We start from the raw sequence: 12,265 nt of genomic DNA, 5'->3' as shown, positions 1-12,265 counted from the left end.
TGACCGGTGGCGACTCGCTTGTTGAACGATTAATGGTAGAACCATTTCCTTACTCTATGACATTAAAGGTATTCGGAAAAAACACTTTCATATTAGATATTTCGACGTTTTTTATTTAACTGTATTGTAGGTCTAACACGGTTGGTTTGAAACGAGATTAAATAGGGACCGCCGACCACCAATAACTTTTTTTCATATTTATAATGAGTGATGGACAAGAACATCACACAGGAAAAAATTAGCCCGAACCCCTGAGCCGTTTCTGAGAACCAGTGGATGCGCTACCACGAGCAGTCAGACACAGCCTGATCACAAATTTTAATGGGGATCGGTAGAGGGAACAATTCTAATATCTTCTGTGTAAAAAATATTGCTTTCGGTCATTTGCTCTCGGAGCAATAACTGTTGAAAGTCAAAATTTCACCATTTTCGAAGAGTAATATATCCCTGACAAAGTGACCGACCCAGCCAGTTAAGATTGATTCTAGAAGCGGTTAGTAAGCTCTTTCGAATGACGAAAAAAAAAATTGAAAATATTCTTCTATGTTACATTTTCAGAGAAGTTACTTTTTCCGCTACCCTCGGTGAAATTCGGTCACTTCTGTACCCTTCTGGTAGCTTTATTTCAAACTTATTTTTCGCGGATATTGTAGCCTGAGGAATAAGCTTTTCAACGATACCAAACATGCCATACTTGATCCCCAACAAGTACTGTTGATGATTCAGTTTTTCAATCGAAGTCACTCTACTCGCAAATCTGAAGCCCTCGAAAACGAAATTATTTTGCATTTTGTAATTGATATGTATTTATGCTGCTAGAACTGTAAAACGGTATCTCGGTTCCAGATGGATTAAACGAATCGAGACGAAGTCGAGAACCTTGTTTACTACATCGAGAACTGAGATACCAGTTTCAAGTTATAGTAGCATCAATAGTTTTATACGTTTTATATATTGGGCATTTTAAAGGTCACTCGCTCTACCGTAAAGTAGGATGATATACAATAGAGTGATATATAAAAATATAAAATTATCTGTTTTTTCCTCTTTGTCAAGAAGAAAAAATACAAACTCGCCGTTTCATTATCCGTTGTGTTGGTATGCCCGTCAAATTCAAATCACCCACGTTACAATCGTGTCCCAGCAAGAAAATCAAGAACTGCAAAACTCAACGAAAAAAACTGTATGACAGTACACTTCGATTGATGTATTTCACGAAGGCATACGAAGGTTTCATTCGAAAATCTTTTTTCAGTCAAATCGCGCGTCGCCATTAAAGCATTTTTTAATGTACGCGTGTTTTGTACCGTTTTCATGTGAATTTATTTAAAAAAAATGAGTGATTATTCTTCCGTTGCACCGCCTCAAACAACTCAACAAAACTTTAATCAATCTTCAGCATTCGCCGCCGCATTACAAAGAGCAAAACAGGTATACCTCAGCGCTTGCCCCATCCCCAAATTCGATCATTATTGATTTCTTATTTTTTTTTTTTGTCAAAACTCAAACGCTATCCGTGAATGTGACTGCCCATCGATGGTTGATCGTAAATTTTGTTTTATTTTACTTCAAACAGATCGCAGCCAAAATCCATCCAAGCGGACAAGGCCAACAAGGTACGAAAAGGACTGGTGACGAAGGGTTAGGTAAGTTTTGACGTATTCGGCATGCAACGTTTGTCGTTGTAACATGTATTCGGGAACAATGACCTTATTGATTTTTGTCGAAAAATTTTGCCATGTTCGTTTCTTGCAATTTTAGAACCGGAAAACAAGAGATTTTGTGGATCAGATTACAGTTCTTCCAATTCGAGTATGAGCCCAGCTGCAATGGCTACTCAACAGGTAAAAATATATTAAATTTTGTCGTAGAGAAAAATGCTATTTAGTTTGGGCGTGGTAATCACTGAAAATGTACTTTTTTTTGCAATAGGCCGCTGCAGTTGCAGCTCGCTTAGGTAAGACATTTTTTTTGACTAAAATTTATGGTTAGATGTCTAACGTTTTGTCGCCTTTTTTCAGCACAAAGTGTAGGCAACACAGTTACAGAAGATATTAAATTACCGGACAAAATCGCAGCAACATTAAGTGGACGTACTGGCGGTGATGATCAGTTTTCTAGATTACAAAATGATTCAGGATGCAAATTGGCAATGTCCAGAGATTCGGGTTAGTTCATTCAATTTTTCTATTTTACAATGCAGTGGGTCGTGTGCAAGTGTCGTTAAAACGATTTTTTTTTCGTCAATTTAGAACGTGTTATCACCTTAAGTGGGTCTCGAGAATCGGTTAACCACGCAAAAGAGATGCTCTCTCAAATGTGTTCACAACAAAATTGCGGCAGTATCGAAACGGTTAGTTGTGTTATAGTTCCGCCACCGGGCGCTGGCGGCTTTCCACCATATCAAGAAGTTATGGTACCGGGGTCAAAGGTTGGCCTCGTCATCGGAAAGGGTGGTGAAACGATTAAAATGCTTCAGGAAAAGACTGGAGCCAAAATGGTTATTATACAAGAAGGACCAGCACAAGAGTGTGTGGAAAAACCTTTACGAATTTCTGGCGATCCGTCAAAAGTTGAACATGCCAAACAGTTAGTATTCGACTTGATTCTCGAAAAAGAAGCTCCGTTCAACAATAGAGGCGGAGCTGGTGGTTATGACAGTGGCACCGAGCAAGCTGAAGTTTTTGTGCCAAAAACGGGTGTCGGTGTTGTCATTGGCAAGGGAGGCGACATGATTAAGAAAATTCAAGGTGAAACCGGATGCAAACTACAATTCATACAGGGCAAAGGGGATGCACCCGGCGATCGTCGTTGTATTATTTCTGGTACCAAACAGCAAGTTGCTGATGGTAAACGAACAGTTGAAGAACTGATAGAAAGTGTCATGGTACGTTTGTGGTTTGTGCACTTTTCGTAACATTTTGACTGACTCTGTTGTTTCGACCATATTATAGAGAAGCAATCAAGGCGGAGGTGGTGGAATGAATAACAGAAATAACATGAACAACACCACCAACAGCAATTATGGATATGGCTCCGATGCCAGTCTACAACCTATGAGAGAAGAAGTTTCATTTGCTGTTCCTGCATCAAAGTGTGGGGTAAGCATTGATCCTTGTTTTCACGTCACTATTTGGCTTTGTCTAAAGTGCTATTCTAACCGGAACTCCGTCAACTCCATATAGATTGTGATCGGACGAGGTGGCGAAACAATTAAATTGATTAATCAACAGTCTGGAGCATTTTGCGAAATGGATCGTTCGGCTATAAATCCACCATCCGAGAAAATGTTCAAAATGAAAGGCACCAGCGAGCAGATTGAGCATGCTCGTCAGTTGATTTCAGAGAAAATTGGCGTCGACATTACCATTCTGAGCACAAGGCAAATCGGAAGTGGTGGCGGTAACAACAATCAAGGGGCGTACGGCAACAATGGAAATGGCTATGGACAGCAACAACAGCAACAGCAACAGTGGGGCTATCAACCACAGTCATGGGATCAGAGCCAACAGCAACAGCAAGGAGGCGTTCAAATAAATCCCGCAACCGGCCAGCCAGACTATTCAGCCCAATGGATTGAGTATTACAAGTAATTATCAACGTTTTTGTTTTCTCATTTTTTAGCGAAATGGTTCCGTCAAACATTTCGCCAAAAATGCAGAAAGAAGAATGTCATTTTTTGTAGACCCATTTCCTCTAAAGAAATAGTTAATTTGAGCCTCTTTCAACTTGTTGATCCACTAGATCTATCGGTTTAAATCGAGAGGCTGAAATGATTGAACAGCAGCTAAAGGCAAAACAACTTGGTCAGCCGACACCCGCTTCGGTCGTTCCAGGTAAGCTATTGTTAAGACAAACCATGTTCTCCTTCCAAAATGCGTTTCCGATCATTTACTTTATTCGTTTTATTTCTGCAGCAACACCTGGTGCTGCTAATGGAACCGCGATGCAGCAACAAGCTGGTCAACAAGTTCAAGCAGCTGCTGGTGGACAACCGGACTACAGTAAGCAATGGGCTGAATATTACAGAAACATTGGAAAAATCGAAGAAGCAGAAGCTATCGAGAATCAAATGAAAGCATCTAAGGTATGACCATAAGCGTTTTTATGACTTAATTGTTTCTTCTCGCAGTCGCTTTTCCAAACTTCATTTAAATCGGAAAATTGTGATTGAAGTTTTGTAACGAGATTTTCATGTCGTCGAATGAATTAGGATCGAATGCTAATTGTGTTTCCAGCTTTCTTTGTTGTTCTAAGTCAATAACTTGGAGACACGATCCGTTTTCTTTAGTATTGTCTGTAGATAGACAAATATTTGAACATCTGTATTCAAGAGGGTCTCACATTTCATGATGCACAAATTTGCGAGAAGCAAATTCAAGGATCATCAATTAGTTCACACGTTGAAGTTTGCTAGATAAGATGATGACTGAATGTAATACTTTTCTTAACTTTCTTATGAATCAAATCAAAAATCCATGCTCTAGTTTCAATCACTGTAACCATTTAAAACATTAAACATTCGAATATCGGACGACAGGCAGAAGTAACCACAAATTTGATACTGAAAATACTAACTCCATAGAAAATTCCATAAATTCCCTGACGATTGACGAAATTTGTTGGAGCCTGAACTAGCTTCCACGAAAAGTGTTGCCGTAAAACGTCTCAGAGGCGTCATCTGTGCAGTTCCTAAAACCTAGTTCTTTGCAGTATACCATCTCCATCGTGTCTGATTCTATTGGTTGTTCTAATTCTAATTCTTCGATTTCGATTTCGATGCGAACATATTAGTCGACATTGGATGTGTTTACTAAGAAGGGTGACATTCTTACACGAAACTCGTAAACTAGTTGCTTTTCACTCAATTATTTTGGGGAATTTTGATTCTGAAAACTACGAATAAATTCGGAAAAAATCCGAAAAACTCCGAAAAAGCAATTCAGAGTCTTTTCCGAATAAAATCGACAACAGTCAAACTTATCAATAGCTTCTGATACCCTCAACAACTTGCAAAACATTCTACAGTTTATAAACTAAACGCTTATGCAGAATCAGCGACAGCTGGTCGACAAAGACAATACCTCTGTATCGAAAACAATTCAAAGGCAAGCTACATGCATACACACGTTAAGGTCATCTATATTATACAAGTAGAGTGTGTTTTTTGATCAGCTGGTGAAGTTCAGCTGTTGCTGATTCTGCATAAGCCTTTGGTTTACAAATTGTACAATTCTACAAAAAAATTACTTTATACCTCAACTGATATGAAGAGAACACCGTGTCGATCAAATATTTGAGAAATACCGCAAATTCACTCGTTAGATTCGATTTTATGTCCTCGTCAGTTCTCGAATTGAATTCAATTTCCTTCATGGTCATTATTACAGACTGCACAAATGGGTGCAAATGCTGGCGGTATGCCTGCCGCCGTTGCGAATGCCGTTCCCCAAGTTCCCGGTGGCTATCAGGCTGCCCAAGCCATGGCTGGATATAATCAATACGCTCAGTATTATGCTGGTGCTGCTCAGCCCGGTTATCCGCAAGCAGCCTATGGCGCTTACGGTCACTATCCCGGCCAGCAGACGCAAATGCAACAGCCCGGCCAACCGTCACAAAATGACAAAAACTGATTGTGTCAACTATTTGGTGAGTAATTTGTTTTTCCATCTTTTTGCGTTATTTACTTGATTTGTAATATTTTTTCAGAATTTTTTGTTTTTGTTTTAAATTTTTCATTTTATTTTATTGATTTTCATTTCGAGAAAAAAAAACGTAATATTCGCACCCATAATATTCTCATAACAAAATAGATTCTTCTTTAACAAATAAAAGAAAAAACAAATTTTTAACCGAACCGAATCGTAATTATTGAAATTATATTATTGAATATATTTACCATATATTATTATCGTATTTTATATACATATATTATATATCGAATATGATTTTTTATTTCACATTTTTTTTCCTTTTTAAACTATATTGAAGCATATAAACAAATTTCTTTACTCAACCGTATGAATTATGAATCTATTTTAATTTGATGATTTTCTTTTGTTGTGGTTAAATCTAAGAACAGTTTATTCGCACGAATAACTTTTCTTAAACTTTAAAACTTTTTAATTTTTTTTTATTATTTTTTCATTTTCATTATAATTCAACAATTAGCCAAAAACCAAACCTATTGCATTTTTTACAGAACCTCTGAGTATATGATTCAAGCGTGTGATGGCGAAGTAGATCTATGAATAGTGGATTTAAGTAAAACTAACTTTAAATAAAAAAGAAGAGAAAAAACAAAAACAAACAAAAAGTCGATACAAAATCATTTAAAAATTGTTTATTTAAACAAACAAATGGATGTCATTAAACACTTCCTGTCCTCTGAGGAAGGTATCAAACAGGCACAGACACACACACATTTCTAATTAATTTTTTTTGTTGTTGTTTTTATATTTTTTTTGTACCGCTGCAAACAGATACATTTATATTACAATTTCGATGTTCAGTTTGTATATAATTTTCATATTATATATAATGCAACGATACAAATCTCATATATAAAACAAAAACCACACCATTGTATGACACGTCGAACCCTTAAATCGAAAATAAAACTCCGTTTAATTCGTAGTTTATATTTTTCATTTTTTTAACAAACACGCACTCCATGGATTCATTTTTTTCCCCATTTTGCATTTTACTTGATGCATCCAACGACCTTGATAAATTTGAATCGATTCATCGTACACATTTGTAATAAATCACTGCTCATAACATTGAGTGGACTGTAACATGTCTTTATACCTACGTCACGGGCATCAGTTCAATGTAATCCATACGTGTCCATCTGATATATAAGCCTTTTAGAGTGAAATCATTTCTTTTATGCGAGTAGCTTTTTGCTGAAACCATTTTGAAATGGTCATCTGATTCTAACAGCGCTCACTGCCTTGATATGTGACTAGTGACTGCAGTTTTCGTTTCAAAAAGTGGGCCATACCACAATTATGTAAATGTACGTTTTTACCACCGCAAACATTATACGAATTGCCAAATCTTTTTGTATTTTCAAACTTTTTTTTTTTTAAGAAAAACTGAAGTGCTTGTGAATAGGCTCGCAATATAGAAAGCATACGATTTCGAATTCTTTCTAATGTCTTATAGGGAAGATTTCAAGCATTCTTTCAATGTTGTAAGATCCGTGTTTGTTAAAAAATCTGAACGACGACAGAAAAAAGAAATTTATATTTACTATCATAAAATCATTAATAAACTAAGGGACTTCATATTGATGACAACCATGCACAATATATATTATATACTGTTCCAGCCTCGATATATATATATGCGACTGATCACCCACTGGAGATATCGTAAGTTTTTAAGAGTTTTTACTGGTCACGGTGTATTGAGTTCATCGGTAAGCCTTTAATATATTAAGAATTAAACAAAACAAAAATAGCTTAAACAAAATGTCATCTCAAATTACACACAAAATTAAATAAAAACAAAAGAAAATAAATTAAATTAGTAAAACATAATCGATATAGACAGCAAAACAATTGCAAAATCTGCAAAAAAATATCGCTTTTCGTGTAAACACTTTATGAAGAAATATATATATATTCACCCTAACCTCCTTCATTACATAGGTCATTTACCCTCCTTATATTGTTTGTAAAAAAAATAATAAATGAAAAGCCAGGAATTTACGAGAATGAAAATTCAAAACAAAATGAGTATCTTTTCCCCTTCGTTTTATGTAACTTTGTTGAATTATCTACGTATATGTCATGAAATTTTGACTCTTTTATTTTGTTTCCTTTTCAAATCATTGAAACTTTATTAATAATCTTTAAAAAAACGAAACATTTATGTGTAATAAGTAATTAATTGTATCCTTGTATTTTTGTCAGAGTGTTCAAACATTTTGATCAAACACGAAAATCGTGTAAAAACACATTAAAATTACGTATGTAAAATGGTAAAAAAAAAAACATGAAAATTATCCCGACAATAAGAATATTGTCAGCGTCCATGAAAGAAAAAAGTAATAAAAAAAATTGTGTTTTGTTTTACTTAATTTTGTTTTCAGGCGTGTGATATCCGATTCCGTGGTGTTTCACTGAGTGATGAATGTGCAAACGAGACACACATTAATATTGTCAATTATAGGCCGACCCGCTGGAACGAACAAATTTATTTTGTTCAAAAATAGAAAATTTTGCTTTTGAAATTGGGGTTCACTTTCATATAATAATATACGGCCGAAAAAATCACAAACTTTGCCACATTTTTGAATGTATTTTATAAAAAAAACCTAAATTTTTTCTTTATTTTTTATTATTATTTTCGTTTTATAACACATTGACTATATTGATTATATTTATATTTGCATATATATTATATTCTAATATATTCTCAAATATATTGCATATATATTCTCATCCACCAATTAACGAAAAAAAAAATTACAAAAAATTTAGATTAAAATTAAAAACATTTTCTTTTTAAAATAATTCGTAAACAAAATATACTGAAATGTCAAATATTTTTTTGTTTGTCTAGCTCCTGGTGAGCGTGAGTCCGTCTAGTGAGACAATATTGAAAAAAAGTAACACTGAGCTCAGTGCCAAAATGTGTCAAGTAAGACCTCTTCGGGGATTTCTATATGTTTGGTAATTTTTGAACGAACAAAATAATTATTATGATGATGAGTGTTTTAATTTTTGTTAATTTATTATTTTTACTTTTTAATTTAATTTTCAGTTTTTGTTTTATTCTATTATTATACTATCTTTCATAAAAATCATAACTATAATTCATCGCTATGCTCTAAAACATAATAAGTTGTTCCAATTGAAACAAAAAGGAAAACCATCGTATAGGCAATATTTTTTGTGATTTTTGTCGGTTACAATTTGTGTCTCTACATTACTCAAACTGAAAACGGCCCATTGGGTTCTTAGTTCTCTTATGCCCATAAGTTTTGAGTCATGTCTTCATTGGTTTAAAAGTTCAACAAATACGGAAAATCCTTCCAGTTAAACTCTGTTATCTATCCGGTAAGGATCTATGAAATCTAAATTATTCGATCGACTTTACTGGCTAGCCTGGACTGATCTGAAGGGACTATTAATTGTTTGTGTGAACGAAAGGCTTTTTACGCTTCATTCAACACCCAAATGGACTTGGGGTATAGCTAATCCGGCGCTCTTCAGTTGTCATTTTGATGTTTTCATACGCATTTGTGTATAAGCGTATTTCTCTCTCTACACGTACCGTGATCGAAACTACAACGTATTCACCAGCTCACTATAAGATTCTTTTAAATCTTTGTTAAAATTGGCCCCAATTCGAAGCTGTTTGCATCAGAAAGTTTTTGAAGAAAAATTCGTCAAATTTCTTTAAATTTCCATTACTTGAATATTCCACGAACCTGAATTGATGGAAATTTCTAGAAGTTGTAGCTGTTAGAGAAGAAATGTTAAGTGATTTCCGTCGCGTTTTCACGCGCGAATCTAAAAAAAATCTTTTCATTCACTTGGCAATTATTCTTTGTAAATTGTCCTGGATAACAGACAACTGGAAGGTTTTTCTGCATTTGTGGAAAATGAAAAAAAACCCACACTCACTGACGTCATAACTACCTCCTATTGTATTTTTTAAAGCCGAAATAGCACTTTTGAACGCAATACTTTGTTATTCGAAACTTAGTTTCGTTTACCTGAAGTTATAAAGTATAAGCTGTTATAAAATCACAAACTCAGACAATGTGGCATCATGGGTTTGGTCTTAAGATTATGGCCCTGAGACAGACCAATTTTTTGTAATTTAACTTCAAAATTTCCAATTTCTTGTCCGAAATTACTTTTTTGTGTTCATAATGAAAATCCGAGCGGGACAATGTCCACAATATAATCTCACTTCAGCCACAAATTCCGTTACATTGCCTATTATTTTACTGAAAAGTATACCTTAGTTCCCTTTCTGAACATTTTAAATATCAGCACTGCATTGATGGTGGTTGTATTTTTTTTGTGAAGTTTGCAGGGAATATAAAAAAAAATATTTTCTTCAAAACTGTTATTTTTTCAGAGATGCCTAATTTACCTGGCCAGAATTTCAGCTGAATTCCAAGTTGTCGGTGATTTTAATTGTTTGTTAGTGATGTGAGATGAAATTTTTGTCTTATTTTCAATAAAAAAAAGAAAAGAAAAGTTTAATCACCTACAACGAATTCACTTAAAGTCAGGTAATTTTCTTTGATTTTTCGATATATTTTTTTTGAAAATATTTTTCACCTTGTACATACATAATTATAATTATGAACAAAATTTTATATTTAAATGAAGTTTTCTTTCATATATTACCAAAACAAACAAACAAACAAATTATTCCTAAGCTGCATTTTTCTAAACAAAATATTTTCAGGTTTCAGCTTATATTTTCAACATTTTTTTTTTATTTAAAATTGTTATCAAATGAGTCAGGTTTTATTAATTACGATAACAAGGTTTGGTGTATAACATTAAACAAATTTTTCAGTTTCAGGACTCTTTTGATGTTGAAAATAACATTTTAACATTTTAATTCGCATTATTTAAGTTCCTGTTTGTACGGAATTTACTTTCGAGTCTGAATATAATTCATTCAAATTTACATCAACCTTGTTTTTATTCAAATTAGGCTAATGAACGTCCTTCAAATGGTTTAATTTTATTCCACGATTGTCACTCAATACTTTCAAATGTCCTTGTTGTACACTCACTCATTAACGCATCCATTAAGACGAAATTGAGGACTTACTAAGACATTTATATTTTTAAAGATCAAATGTCTCCTTTATCCTTTAAGTCTAAACTGAGTATAAAAAGGCATATTGATAAATGACGTCCTATTCTAGGGGGAATGGGCAGTGAACAGGTCATTCTAGATTGACCCGTCTTTATGTTATAAGGAGAGGAAAACATAAGAAGCAAGAGAGACTAAAACATAGTGAAAGTGTATGACGTTATTTATGGATGGTATCTTACACCTGAGGTCACTGTATTTGCAGTGACAAGAGTTAATGAACTGTCTTTTACTCTGGAATGTTGGTGGCAAGTAATACGATCATTCGCTGAATTTTGAAGTTATTCGTTTACCATTAAAAACCTCTAATTTGCAGATTGTTGTCTGTAAATTCCTTAAAAATAATATAATTGTCAAAATAGACTACATTCAGTCTGTTTTCAAAAGAATCCCCTAAAAGTATTAAGAGCTTAGAAAGGTAAGTTTAATTTTACATAGCAGCAGGAGTAGATTTACAGCGTGACGGAAACGTTTTAAAAGTGACTAAAATGAACATAAATATTCTCGATTTATGATTTTGATTCAGGATTCAGGATTAACAAGACAACGAGGTAGGAAGATACGTGTGGAATCATTGATAATAATCCTTAATTGTTGCATCCCGTAAAATAATCTAATTGTAAAATACAAACTTAAGTTTATACTTTCCGGTCCGTAGCTTCAACGGCCACACGATTAAGTTATTCTCAACGATAAGCTTGAAAAGTATAGTCGTAGTGAAACGAGATTTTTAGTAAACGTTTCAAGTGTTTTCCGTCTTACTCTTACGAGAATGCTGCGTTATCCATTGTAATTTGATATTCGCCACAGGCTAAACAATGGAAAACCTTAGTTATAACACGATAGAATTGTCGAGTACGCAGTGAATAGAAAAACTTTTATGTGACAAAAGTATTATAATTAAAGTCCCAATAGGACCGTCAAAAACTCTCGAAAGCCGTACCGACTGAAACGCAATCAATTCTATTTATTTTGCACACCCTGCGTTAAGTTGGTGTATCATCTAAGTGCCACTCAATGTTATCTTCTAACGATTCAATCGACTTTCAATATCTTCTTATGATATACTTTCATAAGATAAAGATATTTCAAATCGCTACGTTACACGTCGAACTCTTCAAACGTCATTAGTATCATAGCACAGTAATGCAGGTCGTGATACAGGTTTCGTCTAAAACGAAATTGTCTCAGTAGCTCTCGGTTAAAAGTATTTTCGAAAACAATCGAATCTTATCATTCGTGTATGAAATTCAATTTTTCGAGCGTGCGTTGCGTACTTAAGACAACGAAAGTGCTTAATATCAATTATCGGTATATGTTTCTAATATCTTCTGGTTCGTCATATGTAGAAAGTCACCAGATCTCTTATTTTCGGCATAATTAAGCAAAAGTAAAGTGCAGTTGC

The 12,265-nt window shown here is 34.2% G+C and overlaps 1 protein-coding gene across 3 annotated transcripts; it reads left to right on the top strand.

The window, feature by feature from the left end:
* The first annotated feature begins 1,036 nt into the window (after positions 1–1,036).
* On the top strand, positions 1,037–10,668 carry LOC119082270 (far upstream element-binding protein 1). Of its 3 annotated transcripts, none has more exons than XM_037191738.1 (12): positions 1,037–1,431; positions 1,577–1,646; positions 1,762–1,844; positions 1,933–1,957; positions 2,022–2,168; positions 2,253–2,887; positions 2,955–3,101; positions 3,186–3,589; positions 3,736–3,836; positions 3,918–4,087; positions 5,391–5,649; positions 8,575–10,668. In XM_037191738.1, exons 1-11 carry the CDS (start codon positions 1,336–1,338, stop codon positions 5,631–5,633), a joined length of 2,121 nt encoding a protein of 706 aa, XP_037047633.1. In that variant the 5' UTR covers positions 1,037–1,335; the 3' UTR covers positions 5,634–5,649; positions 8,575–10,668. The 3 variants fall into 3 exon arrangements, with proteins under 3 accessions (XP_037047633.1, XP_037047634.1, XP_037047632.1); XM_037191739.1 differs by lacking the exon at positions 8,575–10,668 and adding an exon at positions 6,203–8,053 and having other exon boundaries at positions 3,745–3,836; XM_037191737.1 differs by lacking the exon at positions 8,575–10,668 and adding an exon at positions 6,203–8,053.
* Positions 10,669–12,265: the final 1,597 nt, after the last annotated feature.

This window comes from Bradysia coprophila, unplaced genomic scaffold (genome assembly GCF_014529535.1).
Source record: "Bradysia coprophila strain Holo2 unplaced genomic scaffold, BU_Bcop_v1 contig_415, whole genome shotgun sequence".
Lineage (NCBI taxonomy): Eukaryota > Metazoa > Arthropoda > Insecta > Diptera > Sciaridae > Bradysia > Bradysia coprophila.
The sequence above is the reverse complement of the archived record's forward strand: the minus strand, read 5'-3'. Positions and strand labels throughout refer to the sequence as shown.

What these genes read in the sequence shown, in the direction of transcription:
- LOC119082270 (XM_037191738.1), top strand. Translation starts at nt 1,336, where the DNA reads ATGAGTGATTATTCTTCCGTTGCACCGCCTCAAACAACTCAACAAAAC. An exon ending in GGCAATGTCCAGAGATTCGG is followed by an intron (nt 2,169 to 2,252) that starts GTTAGTTCATTC and finishes TCGTCAATTTAG; the next exon opens with AACGTGTTATCACCTTAAGT. An exon ending in CAATGGATTGAGTATTACAA is followed by an intron (nt 3,590 to 3,735) that starts GTAATTATCAAC and finishes TTCAACTTGTTG; the next exon opens with ATCCACTAGATCTATCGGTT.